This window comes from Anolis carolinensis, chromosome 5, assembly GCF_035594765.1.
Source record: "Anolis carolinensis isolate JA03-04 chromosome 5, rAnoCar3.1.pri, whole genome shotgun sequence".
NCBI classification, from domain to species: domain Eukaryota; kingdom Metazoa; phylum Chordata; class Lepidosauria; order Squamata; family Dactyloidae; genus Anolis; species Anolis carolinensis.
In genome coordinates, this window is record NC_085845.1 from 189,709,477 (window position 1) to 189,726,841 (window position 17,365).

At 39.6% G+C, this 17,365-nt stretch overlaps 1 protein-coding gene across 1 annotated transcript; it reads left to right on the forward strand.

The window, feature by feature from the left end:
- Positions 1–345: 345 nt before the first annotated feature.
- strap (serine/threonine kinase receptor associated protein) lies at positions 346–17,128 on the forward strand. Its single transcript, XM_003225959.4, has 10 exons — positions 346–647; positions 7,165–7,300; positions 7,471–7,552; positions 7,671–7,743; positions 10,011–10,107; positions 11,716–11,853; positions 12,130–12,266; positions 14,551–14,700; positions 15,394–15,459; positions 16,530–17,128. Exons 1-10 carry the CDS (start codon positions 536–538, stop codon positions 16,589–16,591), a joined length of 1,053 nt encoding a protein of 350 aa, XP_003226007.1. The 5' UTR covers positions 346–535; the 3' UTR covers positions 16,592–17,128.
- The last annotated feature ends 237 nt before the right edge of the window (positions 17,129–17,365 follow it).

Genomic DNA, 17,365 nt, shown 5'->3' on the forward strand with positions numbered 1-17,365 from the left:
GGTGTTTTGGACTTCAACTCCCACAATTCCTTATAACCTTCCGACTGTTAGGAATTGTGGGAGCTGAAGTCCAAAACACTTGGACGACCCAAATTTGCCCATGCCTGGTGTAGATGCACCTCGAGTCTTTACAAAGGCAAGGCCCCACCTCTCCTCACATCTCGTTGCCTCAGACGACTGAGCGGCCTGACAAGATCCTTATTCCATTGAAGAGCTTCGCAATAACGTCACTTCCTCTTTGCATCCATTCCCTCTCCCTGGATACGCTCAGGACAGAAAACCGGAAGCGGCTCTATGGTTTCCTAGGCGGCGGCTCAGCACTTCCGGCGACGGCCATTTTTTCCTCTCCTGGACGTCACTTCCGTTACCGGCGTGCCGTCGTCCACTTCTCGTCGTCAGTGGCTGTGAGGGAGCCAACGAGGGTTGCTTTCCTTTGCTTTTCAGCGGCCTCGTTCCTCCTCCCGCTCCGCCGCTTCCCTTCTTCTTCGTTCTCTTCCTTCCTTCCTGCCATCCTTCCTTCCCTTCTTCAGCCGCCATGGCGATGCGACAGACGCCGCTGACGTGCTCGGGCCACACGCGGCCTGTGGTGGACTTGGCCTTCAGCGGCATCACCCCCTACGGGTATTTCCTCATCAGCGCCTGCAAAGGTGAGCTTCCTGTGTGTGTAATCTCCTGAGGGTACATCAGCACTGTGCAATGAAGGCAGTGTGACACTTCTTAACACTGCCACGACTCAGTGCTATGGGATCCTGGGATTTGTGCCTCACCAAACTGCAACTGCCATGATTCCTTAGCGGTGAGCCATGACAGCAGAAGTTGTGCCAAGATGCATTCATTCCATAATAATAATAACAAGTTTTTCTTTATATCCCGCTTTTCTCTCTCGCGAGATCCAAAGTGGCCTACAACGTATTAAAATCATGTAAACGACAATCCAATTACATCAATAAAAAGTATAAAACATTATAAAATTAACAGCTTAAAACAATAATAATATACATTCACAGTCTTGTGGCATCGTGTCAGATTATACTGCACATTGTGCCAGTCCATAAGCTGTGGAACTCCCTCCCCAGTGACATTCGGTAGGCTCCATCCCTTCTGGGGTTCAGAAAAAAACTGAAGACTTGGCTATGTACGCAGGCATTTGAAGAATAAGCATGTGTTGGCTTCGACGCGGTCTGAATTACGGCTCTGGTGGATGAATGGCATAAACACTTTGCATTGTTTTAAACTTTGTATATTGTGTTTTATGACTGTTTAACCGTTTTAACGTTTTAGTTCATTGTATATCAGTGCAACGGCATCAATTGCCACTTGTAAGCCGCCCTGAGTCCCCTCGGGTGAGAAGGGCGGGGTATAAATAATTGAAATAAATAAATAAACATGGCAGTGGTTCTCAACCTGGAATCCCCAGATACTTTTGGCCTACAACTCCCAGAAATCCCAGCCAGTTTATCAGCTGTTAGGATTTCTCGGCGTTGAAGGCCAAAAACATCTGGGGACCTCAGGTTGAGCACCACTGCATTATGGTGTTTCTTATCAAGGCTTTAAAGGTCAAGACCAGCACCTTGAATTGGTCTCAGAAACAAATTGGCCACCAGTGTAGGTGTTGTAGCAAAGGAGTTCTAGGCTCTCTGAATCCAACATCTGTGAGTAACCTGCCTGCAGTTCTTTGAACTAATTGAAGTTTCCAGGCACTCTTCAGGTATTGCTCCACGTAGAGCACCTGTGAGTAACCTGGATGCAGCTCTTTGAACTAATTGAAGTTTTATGGGCACTCTTCAGGTGCAGCCCTACGTAGTGTAGATCCGGCATGGGCAAACTTTGGCGACTGTTAGGAATTGTGGGAGTTGAAGTACAGAACACCCAGAGGGCGAAAGTTTGCCCACGTCTGTCCTAATAAATAGGAAAACAATTATTTAAAGCTACAAACAATTTAAACAAGCCAGGAAAATACAAATACAGTAGAGTCTCACTTATCCAAGCCTCGCTTATCCAAGCCTCTGGATAATCCAAGCCATTTTTGTAGTCAATGTTTTCAATATAGCGTGATATTTTGGTGCTAAATTCGTAAATACAGTAATTACAACATAACATTACTGTGTATTGAACTACTTTTTCTGTCAAATTTGTTGTATAACATGAAGTTTTGGTGCTTAATTTGTAAAATCATAACCTAATTTGATGTTTAATAGGCTTTTCCTTAATCCCTCCTTATTATCCAAGTTATTCACTTATCCAAGCTTCTGCCGGCCCGTTTAGCTTGGATAAGTGAGACTCTACTGTAATAATAATAATAATTTATTTCTATCCTACTTTTCTCCCAGTCGGGACTCAAAGTAGTGAACAGGCATGTAACGAAAAGCATTACAGAGCATAAAAATAAGCATAATCATCACACCACAAACATATCTAATACAATTATAAAACTGGTGACAACATAATAATAACTTTATTTGTAGCCCACTCTATCTCCCCAAGGGGATTCAAGGCGGCTTCCAGCATAATAAAGGCAAACTTTCAATGCCTGTATAAATCAGAAGTAAAAAATATATAAACAACTACATTAAAATATACTACACAAGTTAAAATATTAATTTAAATAATGACAGTTAAACTATAAATAGATAACATGACACAGTTTAAACATTCAATAAAGTTTTTAAAAAATCTCATCTGATATCCATTCCTAGGCCATAAGTTCATTAAATGCTGAAAGTTCATTAAAATGTATACATTGCACAGATGAATCAGGTATTTTCAATACCTCTATTTTCCTTCAGGGAAGGCCTGCTTGCATAGGAAGGTTTTAACTTGATTCCTAAATTAAAGCAAGGAGGGAGCCGTCCTAACCTCTATAAGAAGATAGTTCCAGAGTCATGGGACTAGCACCAAAAAGGCTCTCTCTCTCATTCCCACCAATTGCACTTGAGACAGTGGCAGGACCGAGAGCAGGGCATCTCCTGAGGACCTCGGGGCTCATGTGGGTTCATGGGAGGAGATGAAGTCAGCTAAGTAAGCTGGGCCTGAACGGTTAAATTGCAGAAAATGCAACAAAACAGCAACTATGGAGGAACCACGTTTTACTGGGTGTATTCCTATTAACTACAATGCTGGATTGTTCCTTATAAATCCCCCACAATTCATTTGCCCCTTTGTCCGCTTAAAAAAGCTGATGTGACTGTTTAGAGAAGAGCCACTGCCATTCACAACTAAGTTACATTTATTACAACAGCTCTACTCCAGATATGACTACCACTGGTTTTTGCCTATGTATAAAATACTTATTTTAACAACAACAACAACAACAACAAACTTTATTTATATCCCACCACCTCAGCCCAAAAGGACTTGGGCTTACAACAGAAGAAACACAATGTGTTATTATTATTACTATTAGCTTTATTTCTATCTCACTCTTCTCAGCCTTGCAGAGGACTCAGAGCAGCTAACAAATGGCAATATAAAATACAATACATCAATATAATAAACAATTAAAACATATAAATATCATAAAACTATTACAAGAAATATCTAGTCCTGAGATCGTCATTTGCATTATACATTGTGCTGCTTTTATATTGTATTATCCAAATGCCTGATTGCAGAGTCAGGTCTTTAGTTTCTTTCTGAACACCAGGAGAGAGCAGGCCAATCTGGTATCACTGGAGAGATGGTTCAATAACTGAGGGGCCACCACAGAGAAGGCCCTGTCTCTTAATAGTATACAACCAAACGTATAGCCAACTCCTGTAGGGAAAAGGTTCGCAAGGCTAAAGCGCAAAATGAGCTCAGGCTTGCCAGGGACATAAAAAACAACAAAAAAGGTTTTTTTGCTTATGTTGGTAGAAAAAGGAAGAAAAAGGAGGCGATAGGGCCACTGCAAGGAGTAGATGGGGTGATGGTGACAGGGGATAGGGAAAAGGCAGAACTGCTTAATGCCTTCTTTGCCTCGGTCTTCTCACAAAAAGAAAGCCATCTTCAACCTCAGCAACATGGAATGGACGAAGGATTGGGGGAAATCCAACCCCAAATAGGGAAACAAGTTGTCCAGGAACACCTGGCCACTCTAAACGAATTCAAGTCCCCAGGGCCAGATCAGCTACATCCAAGAGTATTGAAGGAACTAGCGGAAGTTATTTCAGAACCACTGGCAATCATCTTCGAGAGTTCTTGGAGAACAGGAGAAGTCCCAGCAGATTGGAGGAGGGCGAATGTGGTCCCTATCTTCAAGAAGGGAAAAAAGAACGACCCAAACAATTACCGTCCGGTCAGCCTCACATCAATACCAGGCAAGATTCTGGAAAAGATCATTAAGGAAGTGGTCTGCAAACACTTAGAAACAAATGCGGTCATTGCTAATAGTCAACACGGATTTACCGAAAACAAGTCATGCCAGACTAATCTGATCTCTTTTTTCGATAGAGTTACGAGTTGGGTCGATACAGGGAATGCCGTGGATGTAGCATATCTAGATTTCAGTAAGGCCTTCGACAAAGTCCCCCACGACCTTCTGGCAAACAAACTAGTAAAATGTGGGCTAGACAAAACTACGGTTAGGTGGATCTGTAATTGGCTAAGTGAACGAACCCAAAGGGTGCTCACCAATGCGTCGTCTTCATCATGGAAAGAAGTGACAAGTGGAGTGCCGCAGGGCTCCGTCCTGGGCCCGGTTCTGTTCAACATCTTTATTAACGACTTAGACGAAGGGTTAGAAGGCACGATCATCAAGTTTGCAGATGACACCAAACTCGGAGGGATAGCTAACACTCCAGAAGACAGGAGCAGAATTCAAAACGATCTTGACAGACTAGAGAGATGGGCCGAAACTAACAAACTGAAGTTCAACAGGGACAAATGCAAGATACTTCACTTCGGCAGAAAAAATGGAAATCAAAGATACAGAATGGGGGACGCCTGGCTTGACAGCAGTGTGTGCGAAAAAGATCTTGGAGTCCTCGTGGACAACAAGTTAAACATGAGCCTACAATGTGATGCGGCAGCTAAAAAAGCCAATGGGATTTTGGCCTGCATCAATAGGGGAATAACGTCTAGATCCAGGGAAGTCATGCTCCCCCTCTATTCTGCCTTGGTCAGACCACACCTGGAATACTGTGTCCAGTTTTGGGCACCGCAGATGAAGGGAGATGCTGACAAGCTGGAAAGCGTCCAGAGGAGGGCAACTAAAATGATTAAGGGTCTGGAGAACAAGCCCTATGAGGAGAGGCTTAAAGAGCTGGGCATGTTTAGCCTGCAGAAGAGAAGGCTGAGAGGAGACATGATAGCCATGTACAAATATGTGAGGGGAAGTCATAGGGAGGAGGGAGCAAGCTTATTTTCTGCTGCCCTGCAGACTAGGACACGGAACAATGGCTTCAAACTACAGGAAAGGAGATTCCACCTGAACATCAGGAAGAACTTCCTCACTGTGAGGGCTGTTCGGCAGTGGAACTCTCTCCCCCGGGCCGTGGTGGAGGCTCCTTCTTTGGAGGCTTTTAAGCAGAGGCTGGATGGCCATCTGTCGGGGGTGCTTTGAATGCGATTTCCTGCTTCTTAGCGGGGGGTTGGACTAGATGGCCCTTGAGGTCTCTTCCAACTCTACTATTCTATGATTCTATGATTCTATGAAATCAAACTTAAAGCACACAATAATTAAAGAATAAAAAAACACAATAAATATATTAATAAAATTAAGAAGGATGTCACCAACGGACATGGAGGTATGTGACAGTTAAAACATATACTGAGATTAAAAGGATTACAAACCCGACTTTCCTTAAAACATTAAACCAATAGGCATTTTAATCCTCCATCATTTGAATTGTTAGTCATTCTCAAAAGGTTCATTTCAATCAGATTTCCTTTTAGACAATATCTCATTTCTCTGTATGTTATGTCTGCAGCATATTACACCTCCAGCTGTTCATGTGAAAGATTGCATCTATGATGCAAGAGACTATAGGTCCTTCCACACAGCCATATAATCCAGAAAATCCATGATATCTGCTTTGAACTGGGTTGTCTGAGTTCACATTGTCATATAAACCAGTTCAATGTGGATTTTATATAGCTGTGTGGAAGGGCCTGTGTCTTGCTACTGTGAAAAATAATGGGATTTTATTTTTCCATCAGCAGCTTAGACTTTTGCTTTTATGCCTCATTGTGGAATGCTTTCTTGCTCAGTAATTATCATATAATTGAGATTTCTGTTCATGAGCCAAAATGCTGAATTGACCATGTGACTGGCTTGGGTTGACTAGAACATCCCAAATCCTTTGCTGTCTTTCTGTTGTGTTCAGAGAATTGGCTTTGTGTCTTTTCTATTATTTAGGCATGAACAGAAGAAAGCTTTTTATTTTATAGCGGGATCTGGTTTAATGCAAAGAAGAAAGATCACACATTGTATATTTATAAAGGATTTACTTTGTTCATACAATGTTTTTCTTCAGTTGCAAGCCCTCATATTGTTAGTTAGTTGGTATGACAACTGACGTGTTTTAGAAAACTTGTTAAGTACCAAATCATGGATTGTCTCTATGATTGATTATTATGGATAAGTAGATAGTGACTTTCTGCATTGGAGCACATAAAATCCGATGTGCTTTTCTTGTTGATCAGCTTCAATATCCATGACTGAACAAGGAGATGGTAGGGGAGGTACACTTTCAAGGTCTTCATTGTAAAATTTCCAGACATGGACAATAAACTATATTGTAAGCAATGAATATGACTATTTCTAACTGAGGAATCCCACTATCCCTGAATTTTGTATAACCTCTGATCTATGTCCCTGTTCAAGTGTAAGTTGAAAGTAAGTAGCCTTGTTCTCAACCATGATACCAATTTTTATATTGATCATTTGAAGTTTTTATAATATAACTGCTCACAAGACATTTTGTGTGTGTGTATGTGTGTGTGTGTGTATTACAGAATCAATCCCTAAAAAATCACAGTGATGATAAGAATCCAATAGATTCTGGTCCTTGCATCATTAACTTTAGATTTTTTTTCAAAAATCATGGAATTCTTTGTTTATTATGCATTGGGGTTTTTTTATCCAACAGAATAGTGCCCTTTTATAATACGTATGAACCCATTTAGATCAACATCTGGATTACTGAACATTCACATTTATGTCTGTTTTCCTTTTTCCTCTTCTAGATGGAAAGCCTATGCTTCGCCAGGGTGACACAGGAGACTGGATTGGAACATTTCTTGGTCACAAGGGAGCAGTCTGGGGTGCCACTCTAAATAAAGATGCCACTAAAGCTGCCACAGCAGCTGCAGATTTCACTGCGTAAGTGAAGGCCCTTTATCTAATACTAGACTTCTCCATGTGCGGTTATTTTTGAAGTCTCTTTAACATTTCATTCTGTTTGTCTTTCTCAGTTTTAGTCTCCTTTCTCGTATGTTTTGTATGAAATATAGTTAAACTAGCATGTCATTTACTATGTTCTTTTATTTCAGCAAAGTGTGGGATGGTGTGTCAGGGGATGAATTAATCACCTTGGCTCATAAGCATATTGTCAAATCTGTGGACTTCACTCAGGTAAAGCAGATGCAAAATCATTTTTAGGGTTTCTTTCTTTGTGTTTTTCTAAAGGAGAACTTACACCAGCAATTTCATATTCTTGATTGACAATATCTAAACTTATTTTCTGCTCTAGGACAGCAATTATCTACTGACAGGTGGACAAGACAAACTTTTGCGGATCTATGACTTAAGTAAACCAGAAGCAGGTGGGTTATATTATCAATTTATGAAACTGGTTGTTATCAAAAGTTGTGAATTCTTCCCAAAACAACAGCAGCCCCTGCCATTAGTTGTTAAACTTCTTATATTTTACACTGAACTTCTCCTCTTTTTTGCATCTACAATCATTCCTCTACATTTGCTGGGGTTAGATGTACAGTGGAGAAATCTGAATTAATTTTTTTAACTTGGAGAGCACTTCTCAAGGGATATCTAGGACCATAAAGTCGCACTAGAGGGTCTAGAGCAGGGGTCCTCAAACTTTTTAAGTGGAGGGCCGATTCACAGTCCCCCAGACGGTTGGGGGGCCGGACTATGATGAAATAGTCAAAAGTTAGGATTGTTGTTGTTGTGTGCCTTCAAATCATTTCAGACTTAGGTCAACCCTAAGTCTAAAGTTTAGGACAGAGGGCCTTGGAGGGCCCCTGATCTAGACGATCTCATAAGACCATAGGTAAGCAAAGTGACCTCCAAAGACCATCCAGATGGTTTCATAAAACCATAGATAAGGAAAAGGACCCTCAAAGGCCATTACATTTATTTATTTATTTATTTCAAATATTTCTATCCCGCCCTTCTCACCCGGAGGGACTCAGGGCGGCGTACAATTGGCAACAATTTGATGCCGATACATCATTAAAAACAACAACATATAAAAAATACAACCAATTAAATACAGTATAAAATATAAAACATAAAACGTGTTTAAAATCCGTTCGTCCAATATCCTCCAACTGATCTCATAAGGCCATCAGAAGACCATAGCTAAGGAAAGGGACCCTCAAAGACCATCTAGATGGTTTCATAAGACCATAGAGAAGGAAAGGGCCCCCCAAAGGCCATCTAGACAATCTCATAAAACCATAGGTAAGGAAAGCGATCTCCAAAAGACATCTAGATGGTCTCCCAAAGCTGTAGCTAATCAAAGAGACCTTCAAAGACCATCTAGACGATCTCATAAGACCATAGGTAAGCAAAATGACCTCCAAAGACCAGGTAGACCTAGGTCAACCCTAAGTCTAAAGTTTAGGACAGGGGCCAGGTAAATGACCTTGGAGGGCCGCATCCGGCCCCCGGGCCTTAGTTTGGGGACCCCTGGTCTAGAGATTTCTTGACACACTATATTACTGGTAATCAAATCTGCAAAAATGAAATCTATAAATGTGGTCAAATCTACTTCAGTTTCCTCCATTTTCTTCTGTTTTCTCTTTATTTAAAATTAATATATCAGTGTACCCTTTGAGAAATCTTAAATCACTGTACATAGTTACTATGTTTGGACAGAACAATAAACTGGTCTAGTGCTATATGAATAGTCAAATGTCACAATATATAATCAAATGGGAGTGAGCCTCATGCAAGTGTAATCCTCACTAGCTTTGGGTACTATTTTTGATTATGCATATTTCAGCATGGAGCTATTTCAGCATTACAGCAATTATTCAGAATTGCCATTTACTGGTACACACTGGCTGATAGCTCTTGCTTGGATCAAAAGACACTAAATATATCCATGTTGTACAAAACCCACTGTGGCTTGCTTCTCTCCTTCCCCCTCCAAAAAAGAGAAAGAAATGGACTGTTCTCAGATTGTGTTTGGTTTATTAAAAGGAAGAAAAAGCCCTCCCTGTCACCTGCCATATTTAGATATTGTGCTAAACACGATGGATGTGTCATCCATGGTTTGCTTAGTCAATCCCATTGCAAACAATAATTGTTAGGTTATGTTCGTTAGCATACTATATGTGAGTAGCATGGAACTAAAAAAAATTAATAAACAATGATTTGTAAAGCTAGGTAAGTTGTTTTAAGCAGCTGAAATTGTAATAAGTTGCAGTTGTGGACAAATGACAAAGTGCAATAAATAAAAATGACAGTAAAGTTGTATTTTACAGAAAAATGCTGTAAGAAAGAAATTAGCGAGATAGAGGCTTGCTTTCAAATTAAACTTCCATATTGTCCATACAGGCTTAATTTTTTCTGTTCTTAATACATTCTGGTATTTTTGTAGTTTGAATAAAAATGAACTTGGATTTATGAAATGATATGTAATTTTACTCTTATTTTAAAAACTGCACCTATTCATAAATGGTGATTATGTCATGCTGTATTAAAAATGGAAAGATAGTAAACATTCTTTATTTGCAATGTTTGCACTGCTATAATCAATCAAAACTCACACTGAGAAAAAATACCAATTGAAACATTATCCTAGAGCCTTTTTCTTAAACTAGGATATTTTTCTTTTCTTTAGAACCTCAAGTGGTCAGTGGCCACACATCTGGTATTAAAAAGGCTCTGTGGAGCAGTGATGACACACAGATACTTTCAGCAGATGACAAAACAGTCAGGTAAGAAATAACATATCTTAATTTCACTATATTGTAATGTAGGCCCTCCGCTTTTGCAGATGTTGGGCACAAAAAAGCTGTGTTTTTTTACAGAGAGAACAAATCACCCCGAAGGACCTAGAAATTCCTAGAAAGAACATATGAATCAAATATGTGAATAATCAATTCTATAAAATTTAAACCCGTAAATGTGAATGGCTGACTGTATAGTCTCTGGTATTTTAAATTCAGCTACATAAGCATAGATATTCGGGTCGGGTTAAGCCTCCGACCATAAAAAAAAAAAAATAGCCCCGGCTTGCTGTTGACCTAGCAGCCCCGAAAGACAGTTGCATCTGTCAAGTAGGGAAAATTTAGGTACGCTTTATGCGGGAGGCTAATTTAACTAATCTACAACACCATAAAACTGCTCATAAGGAAAAGAAGAGGAAGAACAGCCACCAATGGACGGTGAAGCAACAGCTCCCCCTGTGGCCGGAACCGTGAAGCTGGAAAGATGTTAAAAATGCCTCTGTGTCTGTCTAAAACTGAATGTTGTTTGTCTGTTGGCATTGAATGTTTGCCATATATGTGTTCATTGTAATCCGCCCTGAGTCCCCTTCGGGGTGAGAAGGGCGGAATATAAATACTATAAATAAATAAATAAATAATATTCTTCACGTGAGAAAGTAAGATACAGCATAGTCCTGTACATACATGTCAGTCTTATGGGATCTGCCCCTATATGCTTTGGGTCCAACCTGTCTTCGAGACTGCATCTTTTTCTGTGAACTAGCAGGGGCACTAAGATCTACCAGGGAGGCCCTCCTCTTGGTCCCACCTCGTCTCAAGTGGGGTTTGTGAGGACGAGAGAGAGGGACTTCTCAATGAAGGTCCTCCATCTTTGGAATGCCTTTCCAAGAAAGATCAGTCTAGTCCCCACTCTCCAAGTCTTCCATACACAATTGAAAACATGATTTTTTTCAACAAGTCTTTGACCATATTTAAATTCTTTTAATGGATATAGGTGAGGACCTATAAATTTCACTAAGCACTTTACATGACTGAGATTGATTAATGTTAGTTTATGCCTGCAGCTATCGCTGTATTTCACTGATTTTAACCAGGGGTTTTTGTGAAGTGAGATGTTTGTATTAGCTGTTTATTGTTTTATGTTATTGTTTCTGCAATGTTTGTATTTTCTGTGTTTGTACCTTTTAGTGCTTTGTGAGCTGCCCCAAGTCCCTCTGGGAGATGGTGGTGGGGTACAAATAAAGCTTATTTATTTTATTCTTACTGTGGCCTCAAGTTCTACCACTGAGCCCAATAGCTAAAGTCTAGTTTTATACAAAAATAAAAATATAACAATCTTACCTGCTTACAATAGTAACGAATTCAAACCTACTTTCTATCCATTTATTTTGCATATTTGCTTCATGATATAGCCCCTTTAGCATAGATAAACAATGTGTTGGGCTGAGCAGTATCGAGAATTACACAGTTTTTGTAATTCCGTCTTGGGGATTGATGATGATGCAGAGGAGCAAATTTTGAAACAGAAGTGTTTGAAAGCCTGACATTACATTTAGAATAAGCTCAACTGATTCAGCTGTTGTTTTTCCATTGCAGGCTTTGGGACAGAAATACTTTGACAGAGATTAAGGCAATAAATGTTGCCATGTCTGTAAGCAGTATGGAGTATGTTCCAGAAGGGGAATTAATAGTGATCACCTATGGAAGGACCATTGCATTTCATAGTGCTGAAACGTATGTTATCTTAAAATATGCTTTTCGATTAAAAATAACAAAATTGGTTGATTTGGAAGAGCCTCGGGAAATGTGTGTATGCCATCATTCTAATTTATCCAGATCTAAGTAATTCCTATTAACCTCTTGAACAGAGGATAACCAGAGAACAGTTAGACAACTTTTATTTGGTTTGTTATACATAGTTGAATTAATTTTTATTGAAATCCAATTCTTATAGGGTCTCTTTGATTTTTTTTGGAACCTTTCCCTGATCATGTTTCTTTCTCACTTTAGCTTGGAGCAGATTAAATCTTTCGAGGCCCCTGCAACAATAAATTCTGCATCCCTTCACCCTGAGAAAGAGTGTCTAGTTGCAGGTGGTGAAGATTTTAAATTGTATAAGTATGACTATAACACTGGTGAAGAACTAGGTATGTTCATTCTAAGTATTTTCAGAGCATGCTTTGATGTTGAAATGTGAAACCAATTTAGTTGCTAAGTCAAATCTGTAAGCTTACTTGGGAATAGTGTGACAGAAATACAATAATTTTCTAACTTGCTATCAAGCCCATAATGTAGCCATGTTTCCTTTGACTTTGGGACGGTTAGGTGATTTTTGATAGATGTTCGTGTAATTCCCCAAATTCTGGCTTGTGTTCATTCCAGATTTGCACCTTGCCATAGATGAATGAGTTTTTGTGTGATTGAAGAGACAAACGGATGCACTGTCAAATAAACCTTACACACTAGGATTCAAATAATACCAAATGGCTGCCATTATATAGATTTGATTCTTTTATGAAAATGTACTGCTTTCTGCCCCTTAAAGAAATATTGCAAAGCAGTTATTTGTGTATCACCAAATAGTTGAGAAAAGTATAAAACTGCAGGGGCAGGGATACTATAGATCAGTGGTTCTCAACCTCTGGTGTCCCAAGTTTACCAGCTGTTAGGATTTCTGGGAGTTGAAGGCCAAAACATCAAGGGACTCACAGGTTGAGAACCACTGCTATAGATCAGAGTTTCTCAAACTGTGCTTCTGTAGACATTTTGGACTTCAGCTCCCACAATTCCTAACAGCTGGTAAACTGGCTGGGATTTCTGAGAGCTGAATTCCAAAACACCTGGAGGAGCACAGTTTGAGAAACACTGCTATAGACAGCTAATGCTAAAGACAGTAGGAGATGACAATGTGGAAAAGTACCACATTTAATCCCCCTTTTGTTGGAAAAGGGGAGTGTGACTATTATGCGGTGAAAAATGTACCTTCTGTTTGCTGGATTCTGTTTTTAAAAGCTTCACAAAAACCCCTATCTTACCCTGGAGATGAAGAGGAAGGAGAGAGAATTCTTGTTTGCTTGAACTATTTTTGAGGGGAAGGAAGCAGAGAAGAACTTTGTTGATTTAAACTGTCGGGGAAGGGGGTGGGGTTGGGTGGGGAGTTTCTCAGTTTTATATATACATACAATTTTATGTGAGGAAAAGAAAAAAAACCCATTTTGGCAATCCAAAAAATGGGAGTGTGACTATTATGCTGTGGTGACTATTACACAAGAAAATATGATAAAGCAAATATTTTTAGATTCGCTTTATTATATTGTAATTGTTGAAATAGGTTGTGGAACTGGAATTGTTGAATGGTATATACACTGCTTAAGCCAGCCTTAGAGTTTCTTGTGTATTTTACTGGTAGCAATTAGCAGTAGAATCAAGATTATAAGGCCTATAGTGGATGGAAAAGTGATGCAGTATAAAATTTGTTTATGTGCCTTTTCCTTTCTTGTCTGATAACATTTCTTTATAGTTTGGGCTGAGAAAAGTATACACTTCTGTTGGGAATTGCTAACATTCTAGGCTCTCTTTGATATGTAATTATTGTATTGATCTATTCAATGAGTCAGAAATATAACAAGGTAGTTTAGCTCACTTGGAACCTTTGACTTCCTGTTACTGGTGTCCCTTTATGGTTTTGTTGGTTTTTCCAATTTCTTTGAATATGAGGCAGAGTTTAAGTTATATGTATTTCTTGTAAAGACGCCTGAGAAGTATGCATATAGACTGACAAATATGCATATTATTTATATATTGTATGTATCCTATATTTCTCCCGATATGTAGCCCAAACAGTAGCCCAAAGTATTAGAACCTCATCAGATAGCTTTAGGACTCTGTTTCCATGTGCTGCAGAAATGGCACCCCATGGAGGCCATCACATGAAGTATTTCCAGTGAGACCCTGTGGGGCTTCATTTCTGCAGTGTATGGAAATGGGGCGTGGAGGAGTGGGCTTTTACTCGACTCCAAGTGGCAGAAAGCAGGTGAAAGGCGTAGTAAACGTGTGGGATGAATGACCATCCCAAGAGACAGAGAAAGATAGGAGATAATAGGGTAAGATGGTTACCTCTGCTTTTCCTCTGCTCATGGGATGAGGTCCTTAGGCAGTCTCTGAAAGTAAGTATGATCTGACAAAATCTTCTGCCTGCTGATAATTTCATCTGCTCTCTGGTGACAAGCCATGGAGAAGCTCTTCATGTGATAAAAGACAAATAAGAGCTTTCTCTCAAAAATGGTTGAAACCTTAGTTTTGGTCTCCAAACAACAAACCCAGAGTGAGCAGCTTGTATTACTTATTTTTTTCCCTAAATGCTAGCTCATAATGTGCGTATATTAATTCCTCCTTTCAAATTTTGGCTGATGTGTTACAATTTCTTTACAGAATCATACAAGGGGCATTTCGGGCCTATTCATTGTGTCAGATTTAGCCCAGATGGAGAATTGTATGCTAGTGGCTCTGAGGATGGAACACTAAGACTGTGGCAGACAACAGTAGGGAAAACATATGGTCTGTGGAAATGTGTGATTCCTGGTAAGAACATATTGTGTGCGTTCTGATGAAATGGAAGTGTGCTGTAACGTATGTGTTTTCTTTTGAAGATAAGTTAATTATAACACTGTATTGGAATAGTTTTTCATTATCTTTTAAAGTGACTTCTGACAGAATTGCATCTCTGTAGAACATCATTTAAATGTAGACCTCAGCATCACTGAGCAGTAACCCTGTAATACTTTGGACATCAAATTCAGAGATAGTGGTTCTCATTGCAGACCTTTTCCATACAGTAAATTAACAGTATTTTGCACATAAAAATGGCTGTTGGTGTTACCTTTTCCCTGGCATTACATTTCTGTGTGTATGAAATAGAAAAAAAATGTGTTTCCAGTTTTTAGAATAATAATAATAAATAACAGGGACAGATTTACTGTCTGAGCCGTAAGTCTAATTTAGTTTGGTTTCTGAAATGTTTGGTCTCTCCCACCCCACCACCATCGTACAGTTGGCTTTCTCAGAATAATATCTTGCTCGTTTTACGGAGTTTAAAGAAAGGACAGGCTAAAATATGAGCCGTAGTGGTATATTTAATAGAGACATGAAACAACAATGAAAAACACAACAGAAGAGCAAAACTTATTTTATGATCTGCAGTAGAAGCTTGAAATTGGTATTTTTATATTGTTATAAAAATTAGTGGATTTGATCTTGTTTTCAATTTCTCTGTAGAAGAAGAAGGTGGAGAGGTGGCTAAAGCAAAAGGCAACCTTCCAGGGACCACAGAGGAAGACCTAGGTAATGAGCTGGTAGCTGGGCTGTTATTTGTTTATCTGAATGTGTATCCTGTCTCTGAAAGTGAGATCTGGTCTCTATACTTGTTGACCTATGTGGCATGGCTGGGGTGTCACATCATGCTTGCATAGTTGAAATGTATTCTCATGCAGTTATATGGTAAAGTTACACCGCTGAGTTAACAATTGTTAAACGTAATGTGTATCTGCCAGAGTGCCTGCATATTGTCTCATTATGTAGTGAGGTGTGCAGTGACTGTTTCCTACAATGCCAGTCAAGTGGTACATTGAAGGTATTGGTAGATAATTTGGCATTATCTTCGAATGTTCAACTGCGAAGCTGCTGTCCTATTGATCAGTCTCCACTAAGTAGATCCATTGGATCAGTCGTTGTGTTGGTGAATAAACATATAGATACGTCCGGTTGATTCAGTGGCTCTACTCCAGTTGTGATTATCAATAGAGTTTAGGTCCATGTGAAATGGTTATACTTGCAGAGCTCTGCTTAGACAAGAAAAGTGGCCAGAAAAGTACAACTGTATGTATGATGGAACTTACATTCATGTGTGATACAAACAGGATTCCAAATGACAATTCAAAGAAGACACACATGCAGTTGTAATCCAATACAAAATTCCTATTGAGGCCACTGAAAACATTGCAGGCCTTTCCCCTCCTATCTATCTCTTGCGTACTGCAACATCAATAGTGCGTTTTGGTCTTGCATGGAACCATTCCAACAACATTTTGATGTGAAAGTGTATTGGGAAAATTCTCTTATGGGATGGTTGGAAGGCAAATAAATAGCTCCTTGTACTTTAATGGCTAAGAAAATATGGTGTCACCAAAAAGTCATAGCAAGAATACCCCCTCCCCCACTTCAGTTGTGGATAGCATTTCCACTTTGCATGCTTTTGTGATGGCTAAAAAGAAGGCTTGCACTGGCAGCATTTAATATCAGCCTCAAATTACACTTACAATAAGCACAGGAAGGCAAAAGTATTTGACGGGGAAATAATTGAATCAAGTTAGCAAATTTCTCTTCACCATTGGCTTTTCCTTTTTTCTTGACAGAAGACCTTGGCTCTGAAAATTCAGATTCCATCTACAGCACAGCCCCGGAAGTTAAGGCTTGAACATCCCAGCTGTTAATGACAACACATGGACACTCTGAGAACTGAATCAAGAAAGCAGCAGTATATGCAGCAACCTCCTGGGCTGCACACTGTACCAGGGGGCAAGGAATGGCAGTAACTGATGAGAATGCTTTGGAACTGATTGTCTGCCAAGGAAGTTGAGAGTATTGAATGAGACGAGCAGTAACAGTTTTTGCTGTCTTCTAGCACCACTGCCTGTATGTCTGAATGTAACCTGAGGCCCAGTTTCTCCAACTTTGATTTACTCATTGTTGTGTTTATTACTGAGGAGAAATCTATTGGCTTCTAACAGAGTCTCTCTGAAAGTGGGATAAGTTGGCAAAAGATGGGGTTATGTGGCAAAACAACTGACTTGAGGTTTTTTCTTTTGTTGTACATTGCTTCTGAATATCTTTTTCCCACCATCTAAATAAAACACCTCTCTACAGCAACATTGCTAGGGAATCTCATCAGATGTACAAGCTAACCTAAGAGTATTGGGACACTTGGGATTTTAATAAACAAAGAGGGCTAAAACTTTGTGGCAGTTTTGTACCTGAGGTGGTTGAATAACCTGCTGCTTTGCGTCCAGAAGTCTTTCTAAAGTAGCCTGTGTAGCCTGCATGTGTTATAGCTGCTGCATTAATACATGCATTTGGTGGAATTGTTTGTATAACTTAAGGTTTTGAAATATGTCAAAACGGAGCTTGTGTTGTCTTCAATTTTTCAGTTCCTCAAAATAGTTATCAGCCATCCTTTTTTCTTTCAAAAACT

Excerpts from the sequence above, each read along its gene's own strand:
- strap (XM_003225959.4), top strand. The coding sequence starts at position 536 with ATGGCGATGCGACAGACGCCGCTGACGTGCTCGGGCCACACGCGGCCT. Across the intron at positions 10,108-11,715 it reads GCAGATGACAAAACAGTCAG|GCTTTGGGACAGAAATACTT; the intron begins GTAAGAAATAAC and ends TTTCCATTGCAG. Across the intron at positions 11,854-12,129 it reads GCATTTCATAGTGCTGAAAC|CTTGGAGCAGATTAAATCTT; the intron begins GTATGTTATCTT and ends TTCTCACTTTAG.